Genomic DNA, 23191 nt, shown 5'->3' on the forward strand with positions numbered 1-23191 from the left:
AGAGACTTGTTATTGAGTAAGAAACTAATAAGTACTACAACTGTATTTAAAATAGAAAATTCATTTTCATTAACTGTACCTTTGGTTTTTCTCTATTTCTAGAACTAACTTGCAGTACAAGGACAATACCAGAACTAAATCAAATCAAATTAAATTAAATCAAGTCAGCACAATCGGCAAAGACAATTAAAAATGAAAGTGTATTTTATAATAACTACAAATTGTATCATAGTCAATAATTATGTGATTGCTATGGGACTAAAGACTTCTATCTTTTAAACCTGAACATCAGTATAATTCAAATTCTCCCCCTATGGTTTCCTGACATTTCCTTTGGTAATAACAAAGAGAAATTTTTGGACAGTCAGGAACTTCACAGATGATCATTTCTGTTATCCTCATGACCTTTACAGTTGATTCAAGGAAGATACCGTAAGGAAAAATCAGAAGCTGGTCTCTTTTTTAAGGCCTAAATGCAGGTGAAATTTCAAAATTCACCGGATTATGGTCAAATCAAAGGTGAGTAAATCATGAAGCACATAATTTTGAAGAGACAAGTCCTATTTAACTCTGTACAGATTTCAAGTTGGCCATCAAGTAAAACCTGTTTGGCTTTCAATTATTTTTTAAACAATAATAAGTAAGAACGACCATTAAGAAAAATTTTTGATACCTTGTTGCAACTCCCAAAAGACTGCGGCATTGAGTGAAGCAAATGGCTAGGATAGGGCCATCCTATTAGTTTGCGAACCAAATAATGTAAACAGTTTAGTATACAGTATTACAATATTTTTGACTACAAAGTAGCAGATCTAAGATCAAAAGGAAAAACCTTTTAATATCATTTCAGTAATAAATCTCTTGTGCAGAAATTTCTCTAAGTAACCAAGTTCGAGGTCCGCACTGTGAGTTATGAAGCAAGTTTTTTTCTGCTTGCTTTTATACCATAATTCTGAGCAAAAAAAAAAAGATTCCACAACTTTCAATAGAGGCAGTGGAGCATTTGAAATGTGGGGAGGGCTTATATTCATGTAGACATGCACATACCCCTGCTTGAATTTTCCAAATTGCCCTTTGCATTGTTCATTGCCACAAGCAAACCACTTTGCAATCTTTACAGTTTTGAGTTTTGCTGTAATCAAATTTTCTAGCACAGTCTTAAGTTTTTCAGCTTAAAATTTGAATTGATTACCAGAGACAAAAATAAATCATGTCTAATTTCCTAGACACATGGTCTAGTATTATAGAGAATTGCTCCAGTTGATATGCTTCTCAAACATAGGCTGGAGCTGTTCAAAAAACATTTTACAACATATTTTTTCACCTAGCCCGATGCTATCAAAAGGATTTGTGAAAAGATCACAAGATTGTAAAATTTTGGCAATTTTTATGCTGCATTAGCTATATTTTTTGAAGCAAAGCATAGAGGGGGGGGGGGGGGGGTCTCTGTGCCCCCCAAATTTTTGATTGGGAGGGGAGACTACAGCTACCCCTGCTTCCACTGCCTATGTACAGCATGGACCAAGGAAAACAAGGTTAGTTAGATATTTAGCATTAATATCTCTGGATTTAGATAATTATACAGGGGAAAAATTTCAATTCAAACAAACTTTCAAATTATTTTAGTACCCTCTACAGTGAAATATGGCCAGTTCATTGACCAATGATAGTACATATAACTGTTTTCTAAGCTTAAAACAAGATATTATTGTGATCCATGGGTAAAGGCTACTGAACTTCTTCGAATATCAAGCTGGGAAGATGACTCACTCAGGAATTAGGAGCACCATCTTGATAATGTTATGTTTCAACTAGCCTTCATGATAGTAAAAAATTGTTTTAGGAGGAGTCTACAGATCAGTGAGACTCCAGCTGAACTTACTTTGTTACTTATAAACCTGATGTGCTTCAAAGTCTTCCTGTCAAATATATACAGGCCCCCAGTAGAAGAGCCCATTGCTATGTATTTCTTGCAAGCCGTCATACAAGTATACTACAAGAAAATGATACAATCAGCCTAATGCTAGTAAGCTTGTTAGGTCTACACACTTAAAACACTCTAGCCAATTATCAATTAAGTCACCTCCTCAAAAACCTCTACTACAAGAAATAACAAGACTTCTGGAAAAACATTCAAGAAGTAGGGCTATTTATCCATAGCTACAAAAAGCACTTTTTCACACTTCAGTGAAGGGGTCAAAGGTGGGTGGGGGTGAGGTAAAATTGCGACAATATTCTTACTGTACCTAGAGTAAACACCACTACTTACGGTCTTCACTCTCTTTTTTAAAATGATCAGGGCGATAACTTGTGGAATTCTCTCCCTAACTACATGAGATCGATTCCTGAATTAAGTAAATTTAAATTGGGAATTTCCAAAATGAAATTTGACATTGACTGTTGTACCTTTTGCAGTAAATATTTTCAATTTTTAACTTTTTAGTCACATTCAAATTTATTTAGACATATATTTATTACTTAATTTTTTTATTGTATTGTATTTTAGTAATTTTAATATCTTTACTTGGAGATATTAGCAAGTATTTGCCATCTTTAATTCAAGTTTAAATAAAGTTATTGTATTGTATTGTATGCAGCAGGAAAGTGGTACCTTCTCTCGGTGTTACTTACCTGATATAAAAACCCATGCCCGTCTAATAAAGGTAAACAGACTTCTCTGTTTGTAATTGCCTTCCAGACTGGAGCCTACCCACTACTCACAAAACGAGGAGAATTCCAAAATAATTTTGGAATTCTCCTCTCGATCTAAACCAAATAGTAATTTGCAAATCGCTTGGGTTTTCACTCCATAAGTTACCTACGTGCTTAGGAATTTTGTTAGATACGAATTCAGATACGAATTTAGTAAAAGTTAAGTTCTCAGAACTAGTGAGAATGATATGATCTGCTAAACAACACGTCAGTTTCGACGCAAGTTGTCGCAGAGCACTTCATTTCTGCAGTTTTATGGCAAACATAAGAAATTCTATGGCATCTCATCAGCCCACACACCTTTATACGAGGATATGGCTTTATTGGGTTTTGCAGATCCTCCATGGATCCCATTTCGGTCAGTAAAACCCCATATTCTCCAACAACTGAACTCCATCGAACCACCTCTGCAGCAGCCATATTAGTTTGGGTCGAGTACCGAAGGACTGGGACTGGAAACTTCGTATATTCTCCGAAGTTATTCGGAAGTTGTCGGTGAATGTCGCCAGCTGAGATGCTGCTGGGTCAGGAACCGGAAAGCGGACTTTTTCTCGCAAGAACTTGAGAAAATTTGTGGAATATTTTCCTTTCGTGACTGTAATTTTCGAAGTAGTTACTGCTATTTTTCGCAAAAAAAAGTGAGTCAAAACAGCTCGCTGAAATAGGTGAATACGTAATTATTTCCATTTTCTTCTTGACGGGAAAGTCTCGTGACAGACCTAACGTTAGTCACGTGGTCTTAAATATAAAACCTTCAAGCACTAACTTTGTCGTCCTGTTAGCGTGCAACTCAGGCAAAAGATCATGAACTTCCCAGTGGTTCTCGTGGCTTTTTTCTTGGTTAGCCTATCACAGGCTGCCCTGAGGTAAGATCCTCTTGCTTTTTATGACCACGTATCGTACAAAATACGGCGTAAATTTTAAAGATTGAAAACACAATCAATTGTAGCTTTGTTCAACGCACAATTCAAAGGAGTTTTTTTAATGCATGTGTTAAAAAGAAATTTCGATTTTCGCGATCGGCGAGTTTCCTTATCAGCCAATAATGCGTTTTCCACCAAGGACATGAAATTTTCACATTTGTAAACTGAAATCAGATTCTTTTAAGTCGATCGCATATCGAACCTTCAGGTCTTTGCCATGCATACTTTCCACATCATTTATTGCCATCACACTCAGCTATACCAAGGCTTGTAAATTTAATATCTATGACAATGTTTTAGCCATCGTTAAACTAGTGAAGCACTGCTAGATAGTTGTGTTTTATTTTCTTTCTTCTGCTCAGTTCTTAAAAAAAAAATCACCTTCGATCAATTCGAGAGCCAAACCAGGCCATGCTATTAGAATTTCTATCACCGCTGCAGCGCTGCTTCTGTTTGTGCTAAATAGTTTAACTTGAAAGAGAAAGGTATTTAAAATTATCGCAAAGGGAATCAAGGAACAAAGAGGTTTACGCTCACCTGTAAGAGCTTTTTCACTTTTTCTCATTTTGATGAATGAAACTGAAGTAGTTTTGTTAATGGAATATTATTTGGTTTTTCGTAATTTGTCAAAGTAGAAAATTACGTCACTGAATTCATCGTTTCAAGCTGTGATTGGTGAAATTTTCCAGTCCTATTCACCTGCAAACGTAAGTTATCTAAAAATATCGTAAAATAAAGAAGTTAAATAAATAGCAGAGAAAGGGAGGTTTGAAACTTCCTTAGGATTATAACATAACTAAAAAGATCTTAAGGACGTCCCCAAATTTCGTGCTGGGCTGTTTTCAGTGGAGTGGTTCTCTTTGTCTTGGTGTTGAGCAAGGGGAAATAATGATTCCAATTTTTTTCTAATACTTGACTTGAAGGAAAACTATAAAGCATGTCTATGTTTGACAAGTTGATATGTGAAAAGTGCAGTTGCTTGTGAAAACATTTACAGCACAAATACGTCACTCGCAGGAATAAGTTGTCAGTCTTCACTGGAGGATTTTGGTGGCCAACCATTGAAAATACTCTCTAGTACAGTTTATAATTTATTTTAGATCAACTCAGGTATTTTACTGCTTTGTCAAACAAAAGGAGCCAGTAAATCCAGAAAAGATTACTGGGAAAAATGCTGTCCATTGGGACTTCTTTAGAACATTGTTGTATAAATAGGTCTGAGCAAAATTGTCACTCTCAAGATCTACAGTTTGGCAATTTCTAATACAGTAGACCCCAGTGCCCCCTCTGTGATACATTTTGTAAAATTTTAGTTCTGAGAATTTGCTGTTAAATCAAACATTACATTCTACACTACAAGTGGTATTTCCTTCTCCTCTCTTTGATATCTAAACCCTTTAAAGACCCACCAGCTTTTAATTTTATCCTTGCAGTAATACTAGGACAATCACATGACTTTTGGAGGGTATATAGTTTATTTGTGGCCCAAGTAACATTATTTGCACCTGAGCTGAGTGAGGCTGCAAATGATGCTATAAGGGACACAAATAAACTATTGCCTAACTAAAGTCATGTGATTATCATTATTATTAATTCACAAGGCCAAATTGTACAAATTCATTTAATAAAATATGTGTCAGGGTGTCAAATGCCATTTACAGCCCACACTTTTGCCATTTGGCCCGCGAAAAGGAGCATTTTAGAGAGGGCAGTTTAATAATAATAATAATAATTTAATATTTATATTGCGCAAATTAACATGTGGATATGATCAAATGGGCATCACAACACTTTTTGGGGGACTTTGGCCAGACTGCATCAGCAGTTTACAAACAATCGAAGGAAACTTGTTTGAAGATGCCCCCTCCCCCCAATTCCCAGTAAACAGGCCAGACCACATCACAGCAATCTTGTGAGTGGGTTCTTTAACGTCCCCTGCCTAACCAAATTAACTAATTATTAGATGCAGGAGACAGGACCTACAGTTTATTCGTCCTTATCCGAGAAGACTAGAATGTCTATCCATTTCTTAATATTATAGAAAGGTAGCGCATTCTCTTCAGTTATTTTAAGACCTTGAGTGTTGGTCCGGCCGGGGCTCGAACCATCAACCTCTACCTCCTGCACAACAGTCCAGCGCTCTAACCGATGGAGCTAAACGGGAGGCAGTTTGTCATTTGGCTGCGTGCAGTGGTGATAATGCTGAATCATTTGATCCCCTAGATCACGAGAATGAAGGAAATGATCACTAGCCTAAGAAGCTTCAATTGTTGAATAAATTCTCCTTGTTAGTGCCAATAAATATTGAGTTAGGGTATAAGGGGTCAAGGTAAAGTTTTTCTTTGGTCATTTCTGATGGTGAAAGAGTTAAACATTGTTGAATTTTTCAAACATATCTGGGCAACATTAACTTTTCAACTTACTAGCCAGTGGTTAGTGACAACTTAGATATTGAGACAATTTCAGTTTGTTTACTAGCCAAACATGTCAGTGGAAATTGAAAACCAACATCCAAAACTGAATTTTACTAGTCTGTGGCTAGTTGGCTACTGTTAGTGTCAAGCCCTGCATATCTGTGATTGATCATGTTTGTTGAAAATTAAATGTTTTTTGTTTTTTTCATTGCAGAGTGCCTTTGCACAAGTTCAGGTCCATCAGGAATTCTTTGAAAGACATCGGCATTTCATCTGAAGATATTCTTAAGAAAGCACAGCAAGAGTTGAAGCACAAGTACTCAGTGGAGTATGGTGGCCCAGAACCTCTCTCAAATTATCTTGATGCTCAGTACTATGGAGCCATCACAATTGGAACTCCTCCGCAGCCATTCAAAGTGGTTTTTGACACTGGTTCTTCCAATTTGTGGGTTCCCTCCAAGAAGTGCCCTTTGAGTGATGTTGCATGTTGTAAGTTGTAGTCAATTCTAACACATTTCTACTGTGTAATGCTGCCAGAATCGAAGAGTTGAACCATAATTATGAATTGTTTGTGAACATTAAGTTTGAAAACACTGCTGCAAGCATAGCATGTTGGAAACTTAACCAATTAAACCAATGAATGCAGTTTAGTCAGAACCTGGCAAGTAGGATAGAGAAACTCTGGTGGATCTCCTCCCTTCTACGCCTTTGACTCGTATCTTCAGGGCTGTGTTTCAGAAGATCATACATTACATGTGTTTCCTAATTAACAAGATTGTTCACATTTAAATTTTTTTCTGCAAATTCCTGTTCTTTCCTCTCCTGTTTCCTGCCATTTGCTATTCTGTTTGGTCTTGGCCTTCAAAAACATCCCCCTTCCCCAATCCCCCCTCCCCCTCCCTCCCCCCCTCCCCCCTACACCTACACCTACTACAAGTGGTACCTTAACCATTTAACTCCCAAGAGTGACCAGCATCTAATTTCTCCTTACAATATCACCCCTGAATCACACATTAAGGTCAGGAGAATAATGGAAATGATCACCAACTAAAGAATCTCTTGATAGTTAAACAAATTCTCCTTGTCAGCATCCTTAGGAATTGTTTAGAGAACAGTATGGAGAAAATTTATACTGATGTAGGGGTGTAAAGGGCTGAGGAAACATATTTATAACCACATTGTCCAGCTTCATTTCTTATTTGTAACTTTTTTTTTATTCCATCTTCAGTATTGCACAACAAGTATGACAGCACCAAATCTAGTACTTATGTGGAAAATGGCACCAAGTTTGAGATCCAGTATGGCAGTGGAAGCATGAAGGGATTTCTCAGCGCTGATAATGTGGAGGTAAATAACATTCTTATCATGCTACTTTGTGTAGGTTAAGTTACATGTAAATGTGTGTGTAAGGGTAGTTCTATCACTAACAGTATCTTGAGTCCTTAACTCCCTCCTATTGAGATTCTCCCTTTTTTTATGCATGGTATTACCATACAGTGTACCAGTTGGACACCAATTTTAAACCTTGTAGCCAATTGTTTAGTTCAAAGTATATTCTTAGTGTTAAATCTTTACATTGTACTTCCTAACATCAGTATGTGCATTCTCCATACTGTTCTCTATACATTTGGGACCTTAAGCAAACCGCGACGGCAACGGCAATGAGGCCGTGGAAAAACAAAAGATCTAATTGGCAGAACAATAGGTCAGCAACTGCATTTTAAAACTTAGTACATTTCTTAGCTGTCCTTTGCAAAACAACAACGTGAAATCACCAAAATTTGTGTCATCTGTGAACTGAAACCGTGACGGCAAATTATTTAAATTCCCATTTGGAACTCAACGCTACTTTTACACGTCATGTTGAGGTTGAGTTGGGGCGCTGTATGAGATGGTAAACACATGCAGCCATTTTTGAAATTTTAATTAAAAGTGGAAATTCATTTTTTAATCGACGTCTTCCTTATCTTTGCCGTCCTAACTGCTTAAGGTCCCTATTTCCTATGGCACAACGTCTGGGTCAGACTTTTTAACAAACTGATACAATCACCATGATGCACATACTACCCCTCTGAATATGCATAGCTTGATTAACTAACAATCCAAATCTTTTTTTTTTTTTGTTTTTCAATTTTATTCTTACAGATTGCTGGTTTAACCGTAAAAAAACAAACATTTGCTGAAGCCATGAGTGAACCAGGAGTGGCCTTTGTTGCAGCAAAATTTGATGGAATCCTTGGCATGGCATATGATACCATATCTGTAGATGGTGTTGTTCCAGTTTTCTATGATATGGTCCAACAAAGCCTTGTGCAGAAACCAGTTTTCTCATTTTACTTGAACAGGTATGTGCATTTCACAGATGAGTATGCTTAGGATGAGAGCTTATGTCTGTTGATAAAATTACCTGTAACCACTGACTGTTGCGGTGGAATCTGAATACAGTACATCTACTAAAAATGTAAAGGAAAGAACTACATGTTCTGGGGTTAAAATTTTACAAGAATTCGTAAAATAGGTAGAGTTGACTAATTACTTGTACCTTGTACCAAAACTGTGCTACTGGGGAAAGAAAAGCCATGGCCTTCAACCTGCAATCTCACAATTTTGCTGGGGTGTTCTGCCAAGTGAACAGTGCAACCAGATCTTGGAATCTATAGTCCAAGCTACATGCAGTTGTGCATGTATATGAGAGTAATTCTGTTTAAAATTGGACTGGAGAAATTGTTTTCATAATTTCTGGCAAACATGTCTAGGAAATGTAGTCCATCACTTCTGTTCATCTTGTTTCTAGTAAATGTAGTCCATCACTTCTGTTCATCTTGTTGAATGATGTTGAATATTTTCATTGTTTGATTCTAAGGGATCCATCTGGGTCACCGGGAGGGGAACTGATCTTTGGTGGTTCCGACCCCAAGCACTATACAGGAGACTTTACCTATATTCCTGTCTCTAAGAAGGGATACTGGCAATTTAAGATGGACAGGTAAGCTCTTGGCTATTGTTTACATTAACTTTACTTATTTTGTTTGTTTTTCTATTTTCTTTTTTTTTTTCTTTTTGTATTCTTACTCTTTATTCTCACCTGCAATGATCCTTGCAGGGGAGTTGCAATTTAAGTGATTGAAAAAATAAAATTCAGGCTCTGACAGGAGTCGAATCTGTGCCCCCCTTAGAGAAATCTGACCATACTTTTCTCATGAGATAAATTTTATTAGACCCACTGGTTCACGAAAATCAAGTAAAGCAGTGGTTCCTTTAAGTGAGTTGCAATTTATACAATTTCAGAATAGACAAGCTGGTAAACTTTATGCATTTATAAACTGAGGACTTAAAGCAGATCAATCAATTTGTTTCAGTGTGATTGTGAATGGAAAATCAACCTTTTGCCAGGGTGGCTGTCAAGCTATTGCTGATACCGGTACCTCACTTATTGGGGGACCTACCGCAGAAGTTAACAAGTTAAATGAAATGATTGGTGCCAGTCCAATAGTTGGTGGTGAGGTAGATATCATTGGTTTCTGATTCATCAAATGTTTTCCCCCAACAAGCAATTAATATAAGTTTGTCATAGTCACCAAATACATGTACATGGAAGCAGAAATTGGTGAATATCTGGGTGTCATGCCTAAGAAAGCCATTACAGCTACCAAATTTTCAAACCTTTTGTCCAATTTGATGAAAGTTTTTGTGGGAAAAAAAATGATAAAAGATGGAGGAGCCTTTTGCTATTGTTATTATTAACCAAGAAAAGAAGAACCTGTTGTTAATAAAGCTGTGACAGTAAACACTATTAAGTTCACATACTATATCACTCCAAGAAAATGTCATCAGTGGTAGGCTACCCATTATTTTAAGTATGAACTCTTGGGTAGAATCACTGGATGATTGAATAGGTTTTTTCTTTAAGAATAACCGCATCAACCCTTGCACATTAATTAGTATATTGTTGCATCTCATCTGTGCACGTCTATGCGTGTGTTGTAATTTAAAATGAATTTCATATTTCAGTACATAATTGACTGCAGCAAGGTTGACTCTCTCCCTCCAATTGACTTTGTTCTTGGTGGAAAAAATTTCACTCTCACTGGAAAAGAATATGTTCTCAAGGTATGCATTGGGTCTGTTTTTTTTCTTCTTTTTTTTTTTTTTTTTTTATCTATCACGTTTAGAAATCAAGAATGTATAAACAAGTTGTAATTTAAATTTACCGATCATTCAAAACTTACATGAAAATACACGCCTGTGTTTTGATTTAATTTTGTTTACAAACACAATTTAAGGCTGCTTAGTTTACTCGCTATTAACTGCAGAGTAGATGATGTAGCGTGTGGTACAGCCAAACAGTCTGCAGCATTTCTGATAGCGAACCAATAGATTTGAAATAGCCTTTTAATTACACCCTAACGTCAGAATGCATATTCTCCAAATTTTTCTTCCTACATACTCCGAAATTATACTCTGTATATTAAATTAAATAAAATTAAAAGACAATTTTATAACATAACCAAAGTAAAGCGCGCGCTCTGATTGGTCAATTTAGCGTCCCCCATTTGCCCATGGGTGTACGCTGCTGACGTGAGCAAATGCAAAGACTATTTTTCCGCGCGCGCTTGTTTTTTCTGGTCACGTAAGATTTGTTAAATAAAAGAGAACTCTAGCTACAGTGTGTTAATGTTATGTTATAAAACAAATGGTAAACACCACAGCGTACACTATTGAGTTATGGATGCACTTGGGAGGTTTGCTAAGCACTCAAGAAGCTAGAGTCGCTCTCGGCTATCGCCTCAAGAAGCTAGAGTCGCTCTCGGCTATCGCCTCGAGCGACTCTTACGCTTCTTTCGTGCTTAGCAACCTCCCGCGTGCATCCGTAACTCAATAGTGTACGCAGTGGTGTTTACCATTTGTTAAATAGAGTGCCACACACCACTAATTGCCCATGGCACTTAATTAACCCTTTCTCTCCAAATTAACAAAATAAGAACTGTTTGGCAGAAAGTTAGGAGAATTAGTTATTAGATCTGGGCCGGGTTGTTCAAAGCTGAGTTAAGTTAACCCAGAGTTAGCGTGAAATTTGATTTCAGATCTGAAAGCTTTAGGAGAAAGTTCAATTTAATTATTTTGTGTCTACAATTTGAAGATCGGATGCTCTAAAAAGAACAGGGAAAATTATCTCGTAAAGGTTCTTGAATAAAGAGAGAAATAAGAAAACCTGACTCGAAATTTATCCCTGGATTAGTGCTAATCGGCCTTCGAACAACTGGACATTTTTTTGTGAGTGAAATGGCTTAGGTGATTGGTGTTGGTTTTTACTACCCTCACTTGAAACGCTCCCAGTAACAATTTCTTAACTGTTGGATATTTTTGTCTTTTTTTTGGAAAGGTGACAGTCATGGGTCAAACTGAGTGTCTGAGTGGCTTCTTAGGTATTGACATCCCTGCTCCTGCTGGCCCCCTGTGGATCTTGGGAGATGTATTTATTGGCCCATATTATACCGAGTTTGATCTGGGAAACAATCGTGTTGGTTTTGCTAAGACTAAGTGAGTCATTTGGGAGGACACCTCAGCCACTGACGCTTAAGCATGCATCTTTTAGTCATTCAAGTGAAGGAACCCTCTTAAAAAATATTATTTTCAGTGTGAAACTTTTTTTTTAACTTGGTGGTTGCTTGGAAAGCCTATTTTTAGAAACTTTTTAATCTTAAATTGAGTAGTTAAATTGCTTTTATCATGTTGTTTGCAGTGTAGCCCTGAGAATTTGTAATAAATGATTTATAGATAAGTAGTAGTGAATTATTGAATTTATAATAATTTGACTCGAAACTCTTGGAGAAAATTGTTCCAACTCTCTCCCTCTTCTCTCCCTCCCCCCTTCTCTTCCTCTCTTTTCTCCCCTCCCTCGTGCCTCAGTAAACATTTGAGCTGGTTCCGTTGGCATTGCTACAATGACACTCAGCTATTCGATTTTAACCTGGGTTAATCCAACAACGGTTTACCCTCACGTCATAAACCTGTCAATTCTAACACCTTAGGCGCTATCTATCCCCAAGGTAAAAAATGATCGTGAGCACTTCCCCAAAACTCGGCTCATCCTCGGTGTAAAAACCTGTGAAGCTCACGAGTGACGTAAAACAAAGACAACAAAACATTATAAACAATAGCGTGCGGCAAAACAATACCTAATGAAACAAAGAAAACCTCGTCAGGTTTACACCGAGGATGACCCCAAAATTCGCATTGTGAAATGGCATAAAGAAGTCGATACTTTACTGGTTATACGCTAAAAGCGAACTCTCTTTCTACACGGGTTGCGTTGACGATGACAGTTTGTTTATTATACCCATCTCTTCTGCAGGCTGGCTGCTGCTATCGTCACAGTCTTGGAAAGAGAGTTAAATCGTGTGCGTGCGTAAAAATTTCGTTAAAAAAATGACGCAGTTTACCTCTAAATATCATTTATTATGGTGAACACACCAGTAAATTCAGAGTGGTCACAGTAGCTCTGTTGCAGGAAACCATACCAGGCTCTCTAATAAACTGTCCATTGAGCGCGGTAAGGGCTGACTGAGGTGAAGAGAAAATAAGAAGCCTGAGAACATCCGCACCTGAAGCCCATCGAACCACGCTGTTTGCACTTGTTCGGTACAGTAGTGGCATTATTTGTTTCGAGCAAGTTTCTTATTCTAACAAGATAAAACTTTCGTAAATATGCAAAACACCCTTCAGTACCCCACCGGAAAATGCGGGAACACTGATTAGCGGAAAGTGATAGCTGGGAATACCCTAATTCTCGGATTTCAGCTTTAAGAAATCTGTGCATATTTTTCTTGAGACAGACTAATTCTAACCACTGAAAATGCATCTCGTCGCTTCGAATTCAAAACGTAGTCTCGAAAAGTTTTCATGGTCTTTGAATTCCAGTTTCTAGGCTTCAAAATTGTCTCTGAAACGAAAGCAAGTGAATCAGTCCGATTCGGACTTGGGGTTTATTATCTTTATTGCATCGCTGGTAGCGCCCGTGGCCATTTTGAAGAGAATCCTGCATTTAATTTTTATTGGGAATGCTGGCGTTGATTCCGCGCATAGAAAAAAATTGAATAAGTCTTTAGTTCGCAATTCTTGGACAATGTCAGTTATGGAGGCGCAAAAAGCAGCAGAATGATAGTCAAAACAACTGGAAAACAGGAATGACTCCGACGTGAGTTTATTGTGCTACAAACACAGTTGGCCTTTTCTTTCACGGCTCCTAATAATGCGAAATCTTTTTGTTATATAATAAATATATCTTATTAACCAAGCGCGAGGGCCGTACTGGGAGAATATCGGCCCGAGGTCTTGACACTGAGTACGGACCGAGCGCAGCAAGGTCCGTACAAAAAAGACCGAGGGCCGATATTCTTCCAGTACGGTCCCGAGCAAGCTTGGTTAATAAGAGATTTATTATACGACTGAAGTTCAAAGGGACACAAGTGCGGTATCGTTCGGGACCATTCGGGACAGTGCCCGGTCCAATACTGAGAGAATATTAACCGGCAATAGAGCATTTTGATTGATTGATTTTAGTTATTAGCCCTCTGACTGCCCGAGTCGTGTAATAAATCCTTTTATCGACCAAGCTTGTTCGGTCCAGATGGTTGGATATCAGCCTCGTTCTTTTTTCAAATTTTTATGGACCTCGATTTCGTCTCAGTCCATAAAAAAGCAAAAAAGGAACTCGGCCAATGTCCAGCCAACTTGACATCACGCTTGGTCTAAAAGGCAACCTCGTTCCCAAGGCCTTTTCCCTTAATTGGGAAAAGGCCCTGGGAATGAGGTTATCCTAAACGCATATTTACTATCGTGAGCCATGTTTGCACAGCTCTAACTGTCGTACAGAAAAGTCACGCACCCAAAAAGGTTCAATTATCAAAATTTAATTATAAAAATAATCAATCCTTCCTTCTTTAAGAATTCGAATGATGTTCTCAGCATCTTCTAGCCTTTTGCGGGCTCCCACAAAACTGTTGACTCTGTCGTTCATATGGATTTGCGAATTCCTGAAGTCTAAAATGAAAGGCGTAATTTGCATATTTCAATTTCAACTTGTACGGTGAGGCCTTGGACTGAATCGAAAGACTCTAAGAGATTTCGTGATTTACTGGGATAGCGAAGCAAAATCTCGGACGAGATCAGAGTTGGTTGATCAAGCCCTCTCTGAGAGGGTTAAGTCTACTTCTAACTGAAATAAACCATCAAACCAGCGAGCAAATTTGTATCTTTAATCCCTTTTTGTTCATGAATCATTAGCCGACCATCTATGTAAGTCTAAATCGGGCCTATTCCATCATTTCGTCATCTCCTTCTGGGCCAGCATCCGGAGTCGAAGGCTCGTCCTCTGGAAAGCCATCGGGAACAGAATCAGCTCCTCGTAAAGAATGTGCAATATAGCATGAGCCTCTAGAACATCTAGAGGCTATAGAACCGGTGGAAGCTGTAATCTGCCCAGAGCTTAAGGACCTTGAGTTTATCCTTGTCGGTGCTGCTGATCGGTAGGAGCGCTCCGATGTGGCATAACTTGCTTGATTACTGATTGATTCTGAAACGTTTGGAAGCACTGCGTACTGTGTAGCATTTCTTTGCCTACAATATTTCAGACAAATTACACACACAGCACTGCTTAACGCGAGGAATACTAAGCCACCAATCGCGAAGGGACCTGCGCCTTTTATGTCGTCGTTCGATTTCAGATACTCTGTAACTCTTGGGATGTCAGAATACCACGCCAGAGCAGCCACAATGGCCAAGAGAAAAGACAAAACACCCAGAATGACGCCGTACCAAATGAAACAAGCATAACAACATGAATTGCTGTGGTTATAATTACACGCAAATCCACCGCAACGGATACGACAACAATCCTCTCCAGGGCTCGGTGTAGAGCATCGTGAGCTCGGAAGTCGTAGTTGGTTGAATTCCCAGCTTGACTGGAGTTCTTCCAGCATAGTTTCTGCATCGTCATAACACTCTTGAATATGTTTCTTAACTTTGTTGACTAAATCTGTCCTCCTAGGCTTCACTTCCTTAATGATTGCAAGCAAGTTCGAGATCTTTTGACACTCTGTGCCGATAACGTTCTGTTGGCGTAGAATGCTGAAAACATCCCATCCACTATAGATTCGTTCTCGCTGACAGCCCGGAATGTATTCTCCACAAACGTGTATCAGACTCTGTAGATTTCTTTCGTCTAGCCCGTGGCTAAGATCATTTAAAAGTATATGGAAAGGATCGAGGGGCCTACTCGCCATTTGCTACAATCGCTTGATCGAGATGACAAAGAGACACTGTTCTCCGCCTGGTGGTACCCAGTCTGCGGTAGGCATACGAACAATGAAATAGATAACTGGGGAATCCCCTGTTTCGTGGAACAGGCGGAAATAACTATTTCGATGTAGGTCGCTGTTTTATGACTTGCTTAACAATTTTGACAGTCAAGAACTGGTGTAAAGGTGTATAATCTATCTCTTAGGGTTCCACTAGGGTGCTACGGTGTAAGCTATATGAAGAAAAAAAAAACAGGGCACTTCTTGAAATAATTGATCGAACAAATCTCTTATGTTTTGTTGTCTAAGACAAACAAAGGGCGGTACTTATGAATTGTAATATAATCATGATGGGCGCAGCTTACTATTTTCAATATGAGGCTCCAAAAACAGTCAGCACCTCAGGCAATCCTCTCTTCAGTAATCCCCTAAAGCGTAGGAAAAAGTGGCCGCGAGGAAGTAGCTGCCCGAGAGACGGGGTTGTTGAATAAAGGTTGATTACATCACTCCTGCGTTATTTAATTCAAAATACTGCATCATTTTTGTCCTCTTCGAATGGCCAGACCGCAGTTAAGTTTGGTCACTGAATTGAAAAATGAGACATACCATACTAAGCCTCGTGTGGCTTCAAATTGGATTTTTCAGTCGTGACAATGATTTGAATGGGGTGAAGGCGTTTGGGCAGCTGCATGCAAATGCATTTTGCTCGGTCTAACCTCAAGCGTTGGGCGATCTAAAGTGACTGTCGCCCCTATAAATTTGAGGAAGGATTTTTGACAGGTCGCTTTGAGGCTCCTCGCACACCTTTCTTTATTTTGAAACAAAGTTTTTAATCTTAAGCTGATCCTCCCATCGTATTTCACTGGAGACATCAGCTTTTCAAATTTCCTGCAGCGGTTAATTTACATCCACACCTTTATTGTTGACAATAATCTAAAAAAAAAAAAAATAAAAAATAAAAAAAAAATATGAACTTCATATATTTCATTGTATCTAATAATCTAAGTGTTTCGATTTTTCGTTGACGCATCATAACACTTTCATAACCCGACGGCGACAGCAACGAGAACATAACCAAACAACAGATTTAGTAAGACGAACAATAGCTCAGCACGTGTGTTTTAAAATTGTTTATATTTCCAAGCCGTCCTCTAGAAAACAGCAATTTGAAATCACCAAAATTTACTTGGTCTAAGAACTATGGACCCTAATGGAAACTTTTTTACTTTTCCACTTGGAACTAGATTCCGCTCATGTATCTCATGCTGAAGATGAGGTCAGGCGATGTTAGAGAAGGTAATCACATCCACCTATTTCCAAAGTTCCTAAGCAAAATATTAATTAATTTTTTTCAATTGAATTTATTTTCGACAATGCCGTCCTGATTGCTTGAAGTTCCTAACCGTCTCACCTGAGGAGTAAAACTAATGGAAAACAGAATGGTGTCGCTGCTTGTTTGCAGTTTAACGCTAGAGGCAGGGGGGGAGAGAGGTTGGCTACCTCTCTCCCCCCTGCTAGAGGCGCACTCGCGCGCATGCGCATTGCGCAAATTGCAAACGCATCTTCCACATTGAAAACATTTGGTTACCCATGGCCAAGTCCTGAGATGAAATTTCCTAGTGGAAAGAGGGAAAACCGAAAAAGGACGATTTCCCTCTAATCAATAGGCAGACGACAGTTGTACAAATTTGTTGCAATTAAAGGCTGATCTGGAGCCAAAAAATAAAACCATCTTTTGCCTATTATGTTTCCTAAATATAGAGGCAAGACCGATACAACGTAGATAAGTAAATTTTAAGACGGAGCACTATATTTCGGCTGGCCAAACCAGCCTTCTTCAGGTGCAGTGGGAATTAACAGAGAATTGGGGTGATGCTTCATAGATAGTATTTTTATTGTTATCTCATTGTCAATCAAATTAGTTTTACACCTCAATTCTCTGTTAATTCCCACTGCACTTGAAGAAGGCTGGTTTGGCCAGCCGAAATATAGTGCTCCGTCTTAAAATTTACTTATCTACGTTGTATCGGTCTTGCCTCTATATTTATATTTCATATTCGTTATTTTGGGCCGATCAGATCATCGCTGATCCAACGTACAAGAGTAGGAGTATCGTCCACGATTGTCTACTGAAAATTTCACAATTATGTTTTCATCAGAATAGAGAAAGAAACCTAAACACTAAAGCTTTTAAGGTTTAGTGTTTAGGTTAAAAAACTTCGGTTCACTTATCTAATATCACAATTTTGACGGACTTCCCTTTTCATCGTGACAAAGGCTTGCGTTACTTAGGTACCAATTATGTGACACGAATGCGAGGTCAAATTATTCACGGCTCAATATCAGGTAAATGATCAGCGGCTTTTATAAGCCTTGCCCGCGGGATACGGGATGCGGTTGAATCCTACCTCGTCCCCAGCCAACGCGGTTGGCAAGGGAGCACGAGATGTTATGGCGGTATGAAAAGAACTAGACGCGTCTAGTGCTATAGGCTTTCAGTCCTGAAGCAACACTGTCCGTGGTTATAAATATGTACAACCTATTAAAAGCCCTCTAAAAATTTCGTTCAAAAAATGAAAACAAATCAAAGTACTTCTAACAACTGACACGAGTAAGTTCAGAATGTTTTCAACAAGTCTGTCCCAGGAAACTGCTCAAGGCGCTCTAATACACCATCAGGCGCAGCGAGGACTGAGGTGAAAAGAAAATAAGAACCTGAAAACCTTCGCATCCGAAGCCCATCGATGCATGCTTTTTCACTCGCTTTGCACAACTCTGTCCTGATTCGTTTCGAGCGTTACACGATCCACGAGAAAACAGAGCGCTGTGAACACTCTGCGATCAAGTTAGAAAACATAGCAGCAGAGATTACACCTCTCCAAACTCGCCTTCTTCATGAGCTACATCTTGACTGAAAAACAGTGCGTGTAGCTGCGGACCATCTGTAGTAGTATCAGATTGGTCTGCGAGCTGTGGGAGACGGGCTGAGGTTCTGGAAGCTAGAGAACTGGACACTGTATACTGTGTTAAATGGCCGGAACAGCAAGAACATCGTCTGGTGCGATCTATCCGTCTTTCCGAAGTTGCAGAGCCGTCAGTTAGATGTGTACATTCCGATGAAGCATAGGTAGCTCGAGTACTCGTTGTCTCCGGGAAGCTGTGTGGGAGCACTGAGTAGGTATGTTCCCTCCTTGGTCTAAAAATTTTGATGTAAAGTAAACATCCAAGGCTAGAAACAACGAGCAGTCCAATACCAGCAATAACATATGGACCACTATCTCTTAAATCTTCTTTTTTGTCCAAATATTTCGTAACCTCAGGAACTTTATAGTACCAAGCCAGTGTACAGAAAACGATCAGAATAGAGAACAATACGACTAGAATTCCGCAGCAGAAACATGGATTACAAGATGGATTGCAACTGCAGGCGCAACCACAACAACGCAAACGACAGCAGTCTTCTTGTTCCACTGGAGTGGTCGGCCTGCTCGGGCTCGGAACTCCATACGGCGGAAATTGGAGTGGTCGGTGGTTATCGGAACTTGAATCGAAATCTTTCAATATTGCCTCTGAATTTTCATAGCGTGATTGAATGAACTGCTTGATTTTGTAGACTAAATCTTTCCTCTTGGGCCTCAGTGCTTGGATAATCTCGAGCAAGCCGCCGATCTTTTCCGGTTCGCTGCCGATGATGTTTTGCTGGCGTAGAATGCTGAATAATTCCCATCCACTGGCGATTCGCTCCTTTTGGGCGCCTGGAATGCGATCTCCACAAATGTGTATTAAACTTTGTAGATTTTTCTCGTTCAATTCATGATTTAGCTCGTTCAGAAGTATCTGAAATGGACTGAGAAACATGGTGGCTGCTCGTTTTCGATCGCGTGATCACCCTGTGATCGGCACTGGGTTACCTATTTGCGGTCGAACAATACTCCACATTAGTAATATATCCTTATACTGTGTTTACCGGCAGCAAAATTGTGCAGCATTTCGAACGATTCTTTCACTTAGCTTATGATAAACAGATAGATCGAGTCAATTACCTCGCAACAGCAGCAACGGGAACGTTTGCCTTTGACGTTTCAAGGGTGATCAACGCGTGATTTCCGCAAATAGCAACGCTACTCTCGGCCTAACACTACCCCTAGGGAGAAACTCCTTTGTGTTGTTACTATGTTATTCTCGAACCTCCAGTTAGGGAAAAAATTGTCCTTTGTAGAGAAGTGTTCAACTGCCTTCCTTTTTTCCCAATTTTTCTTTTTTATCTAACAAAATAAAATTTTTGATACGTATATGAATTTCCCTTCAGTACCCCACTGCGTAATGCTGCAACAGAATTCGACACCTCGGGAATCCCCTAATTCCAAGGATAAGGGGAAATCACTTTTGAGCTCTTCAGTTTAATCGTCATCTGACACTTTGTTTGTTACTTGTTAAATTATTCTGGATTGTTTCCCAAAGGTAATATTAATTCAATTAGTATACAAATAAGAGATTGTAGTTTTTACTGTAATTAAAAAGCCACGTTCAGACGGCTATGTCATATTGAATAGTTATGCTCTCTATTTGAGGAAACCATTACAATTACGTTTATAATTTGAATATATCAACAAAGTTGAAATGGTAAATTGGCCACCGTTACGTAACGTAACGGTGGCCAATTTACCATTTTAACTTTGTCGATATATTCAAATCATTTCGTTACCCCCACCGACGCGCTGCCCCAAACAGTTTGTTTAGGAACTATTTAACAATTGGTTCATGCTTTAGCGAGCACTTTCGAGTTATGGAGCACGCGGGAAGTTTGGAGAGCACGAAAGAAGCGTAAGAGTTGCCCGAGGCAATAGCCGAGGGCAACTCTAGCTTCTTGAGTGCTCTCCAAACTTCCCACGTGCTCCATAACTCGATAGTGCACAGCTGAAAGCATGAACCAACTGTTTTAGAACATAGCCGATGGAATTGTGCATCAAATCTGACGCGAAAAACGGACAACAATATCAGTTGAAGCGAATCGTGACGGCGCTGATGCCGAGTCTCCTTTTCCTTTGTTTTTCTCCTTTTCTGCCTCATTTAAGAACTCTAACCCAAGGGAAAAGGTCGAAACATTGTCTTCGTTTTCAGACTAGTAGGCCGAGTTTCTGTTTGTATCCATTATTGTCGCGAAATATATTATTTTTCCCCGCGCTAACAATGGCCACTCGCGCGAAAAGAAAAATTTCTGGCGAAGTCGGATTTGCTGACGCTATCAGCGTGCACTATCGGGATTTTGAGCACGCTCACGTATAATGAATTTGATTGCGCGACTCTGCTAGCTATGTTCTAACAGCCTTTATACAATTACGTTTACTTTACAGAGACAGAACTGAAAAAATTCTAAACATTTCTAAGCAAAAACATTCCTTCCACGCTGTCGATCAATGTTGTTAACAATTGATACATCATATCAAAGAAAATATAGAATCTTGTCTTAGTTTGTCGATAAAACTGTGTAGCAAATAAATGAGATCCAAAATAAATAAAAATCTATATTTATCCTGATGGACCAATTAGCTGAACCCAGAGTGAACAGCTGGTGTAAACTGGTGATCACCAATATAGTTATAAAATGTGTACCTGAAAAACTTATCTACATCTAAATAATAAGATAACAGAAAAATCGTATCTATATGGATAAAAATATGTATCTATAAAAAAGATATGTACATATGGATGAGAAGTACAATTATGCTTCTTCATGTCTAAATCTAAAAAATAAAAATAAAAATCTCATTCAGTTAAAACTAAAGAAGGAGCTGAGTTCTCTTAATCCTTTTGGGATATCGTTCCTGTCTTTCTTAGCAGCATATTCGAACTAAGACTGTCCCATTGCTGATGACATGGTTCTTCCTCAATCGAATAAGTTAGTATCCCTTTAAGATTTTTTATGTAGTTCTGATCGCTTATTAATTTATGTATTAGACAATTTTAAAAACTAGTTAAAGGCTTAGGTAACGACGTCGATTTCCAACCAAGGCTTGGTCGTTTAAAATGAAATCTATTTTATAGCAGAGAAAAGATTTTCAATAGTTATGTATCATCTATCGTTGTTTTGAATACCGATTTATCTCAGAAATTCCTACAACTGGATCATCCAGGGCCTGAGAATTTCAGCTCTGCTCGCCCCAAATGAAATTACAGTTGATCAACTAGAATCCCTTCCATGAATCATTAAACTAGTTACATTCTAGGAAATTGGTAACTGTCAAACAAGCGTTCACATGATAAAATGTATCTTTGAATCTCTACTCTCTTGACACAAGCAAGTAAGGAGTTCAAAGCAGTAATTTTAATCACACTTCTTCTATGTCGCCATCTCCTTCTGCATCCATGCCCGTAGACCAAAACGAGTCCGTTTGAAAGCCATCTGGAACAGCTGCATCGGTTTCGTCAAATCGCCGCGGAGTACGGGAAGAGACTCTCGAACCTCCAGAAGCTATTGAATTGGAAGCTGCGCACTGCCAAGAACCACTGGACCTTTGACGGTAAATCCGCCTCGGCGCTGCTGGTCGGTATGAATCACCGGACCTACTTGTGCTTCTCGACCCTGATGTGGTCAAGCTTGCTTGAAAACCGAATGCTATTGGTAGGTCTGGAATTGTTTCGTACTGTCCGGCATTTCTTCGCAAACGGAACTTCACGCAAATCGCACACGCAATGCTGATTACCGCGAGGAATGCTAAACTGCCAACCGCAAGGGGACCTGCATGTTGTATCTCATTGTCTGACATCAAAAGCTTCGTAAGTCTTGGGATGCTGGAATACCACGCCAAAACAGCCACAATGGCCAAGAGAAAGAAAAGACCACCCAAAATGGCACCGCACCACATGCAACATGCATTACAACAGATATTGCAACATGCATTACAGCATGAATTGCCATAATCACATTTACAAGAGCACCCGCAACATCGGATAAGACAACAATCGTCATCGTGAATCGGTGGTGAGGATCGTGAGCTTGTTAAAGGAAGCTGTATTTGCTTGCAATCCCAGCTGGACTGAAGGTCTTCCAGTATCGTTTCTGGATTCTCATAACAATCTTGAATATACTGTTTGACCATGGAGACTAAATCTCTCCTTTTTGGCCTCAATTCCTTGATGATCTCGAGCAAGTTGTGAATCTGTTCTCGCCCGTTGCCGATGACGTTCTGATGGCGCAGAATGTTAAACACATCCCATCCACTAAAGATTCGTTCTCGTTGACATCCTGGAATATATTTTCCACAAATGTGTATTAGACTCTCCAGGTTTCTTTCGTTTAGCTCGTGGTTAAGATTATTTAAAAGCTTCTGAAAAGGTTCGAGAGCAGAGCCAGTCGCCATCTTTGCAATCGCTTGATCTTGAAAACGAAAGGACTCTGTTTTAACCGGTTTATTATTGCCCCAGGTCCTTACTTGTGTAGAGGTGATCAACCCGTGATTTGAACAAACATTGACACTCGTCTTAGCCTAGCTAGCAGTACCCTGAGCAGGAAAACCTTTTCCGCGTCACTGGTTCCTTTTAAATGGAAATTTTCAGTTAAGGAAAATAATTATCATCTGTAGAGAAGTATTCGACTACCTTCTTTTTTCCCCAATTTTTCTACTTTATCCAACGAGCTAAACTTTCATATGTATACGAACTTCCCGTCAGTACCCTACCGTGGAGTGTTTCAACAGAAATCGATACCTGGGAAATCCCCGAATTCTTGGGATGGACGGAAGTCACTTCTGAGCTCTTCAATTTCAATCGTCATGTGACACGTTATCTGTTATTTGTTAAATTATTCTATATTGTTTCTCAAACAAGTTAATATTAACAAACA

The 23191-nt window shown here is 39.1% G+C and overlaps 5 protein-coding genes across 5 annotated transcripts in view; 1 reads left to right on the forward strand and 4 right to left on the reverse strand.

Moving 5' to 3' along the window:
- LOC111322972 (BLOC-2 complex member HPS5) overlaps window positions 1–4231 on the reverse strand; it is a 29779-nt gene extending 25548 nt beyond the window's left edge. The window contains exons 1-5 of the mRNA XM_022926219.2: window positions 4173–4231; window positions 3013–3331; window positions 1883–1993; window positions 674–735; window positions 80–134 (exon numbers count right to left, since the gene is read on the reverse strand). Coding sequence (XP_022781954.2) covers window positions 80–134; window positions 674–735; window positions 1883–1993; window positions 3013–3132 — 348 coding nt within the window. The 5' untranslated portion in view covers window positions 3133–3331; window positions 4173–4231. The remainder of the gene's footprint in view (window positions 1–79; window positions 135–673; window positions 736–1882; window positions 1994–3012; window positions 3332–4172) is intronic.
- Window positions 3421–11831, forward strand: LOC111322973 (lysosomal aspartic protease). Its single transcript, XM_022926222.2, has 8 exons — window positions 3421–3578; window positions 6264–6538; window positions 7278–7396; window positions 8195–8394; window positions 8913–9035; window positions 9409–9553; window positions 10061–10159; window positions 11433–11831. Exons 1-8 carry the CDS (start codon window positions 3517–3519, stop codon window positions 11592–11594), a joined length of 1185 nt encoding a protein of 394 aa, XP_022781957.2. The 5' UTR covers window positions 3421–3516; the 3' UTR covers window positions 11595–11831.
- A 2115-nt stretch (window positions 11832–13946) lies between these two features.
- LOC148722406 (uncharacterized) lies at window positions 13947–15385 on the reverse strand. Its single transcript, XM_088736519.1, has one exon. The coding sequence runs from the start codon at window positions 15331–15333 to the stop codon at window positions 14365–14367; it is 969 nt and encodes a 322-aa protein (XP_088592645.1). The 5' UTR covers window positions 15334–15385; the 3' UTR covers window positions 13947–14364.
- A 1078-nt stretch (window positions 15386–16463) lies between these two features.
- On the reverse strand, window positions 16464–19206 carry LOC111323014 (uncharacterized). The gene has a single exon (XM_022926271.2). The coding sequence runs from the start codon at window positions 19204–19206 to the stop codon at window positions 18217–18219; it is 990 nt and encodes a 329-aa protein (XP_022782006.2). The 3' UTR covers window positions 16464–18216.
- Window positions 19207–20860: 1654 nt separating this feature from the next.
- LOC111323032 (uncharacterized) lies at window positions 20861–23076 on the reverse strand. Its single transcript, XM_022926304.2, has one exon. It carries the CDS (start codon window positions 22707–22709, stop codon window positions 21678–21680), a length of 1032 nt encoding a protein of 343 aa, XP_022782039.2. The 5' UTR covers window positions 22710–23076; the 3' UTR covers window positions 20861–21677.
- Between the last annotated feature and the right edge of the window lie 115 nt (window positions 23077–23191).

The sequence above is a fragment of the Stylophora pistillata genome, chromosome 10 (genome assembly GCF_964205215.1).
Source record: "Stylophora pistillata chromosome 10, jaStyPist1.2, whole genome shotgun sequence".
Classification (NCBI taxonomy): Eukaryota; Metazoa; Cnidaria; class Anthozoa; order Scleractinia; family Pocilloporidae; genus Stylophora; species Stylophora pistillata.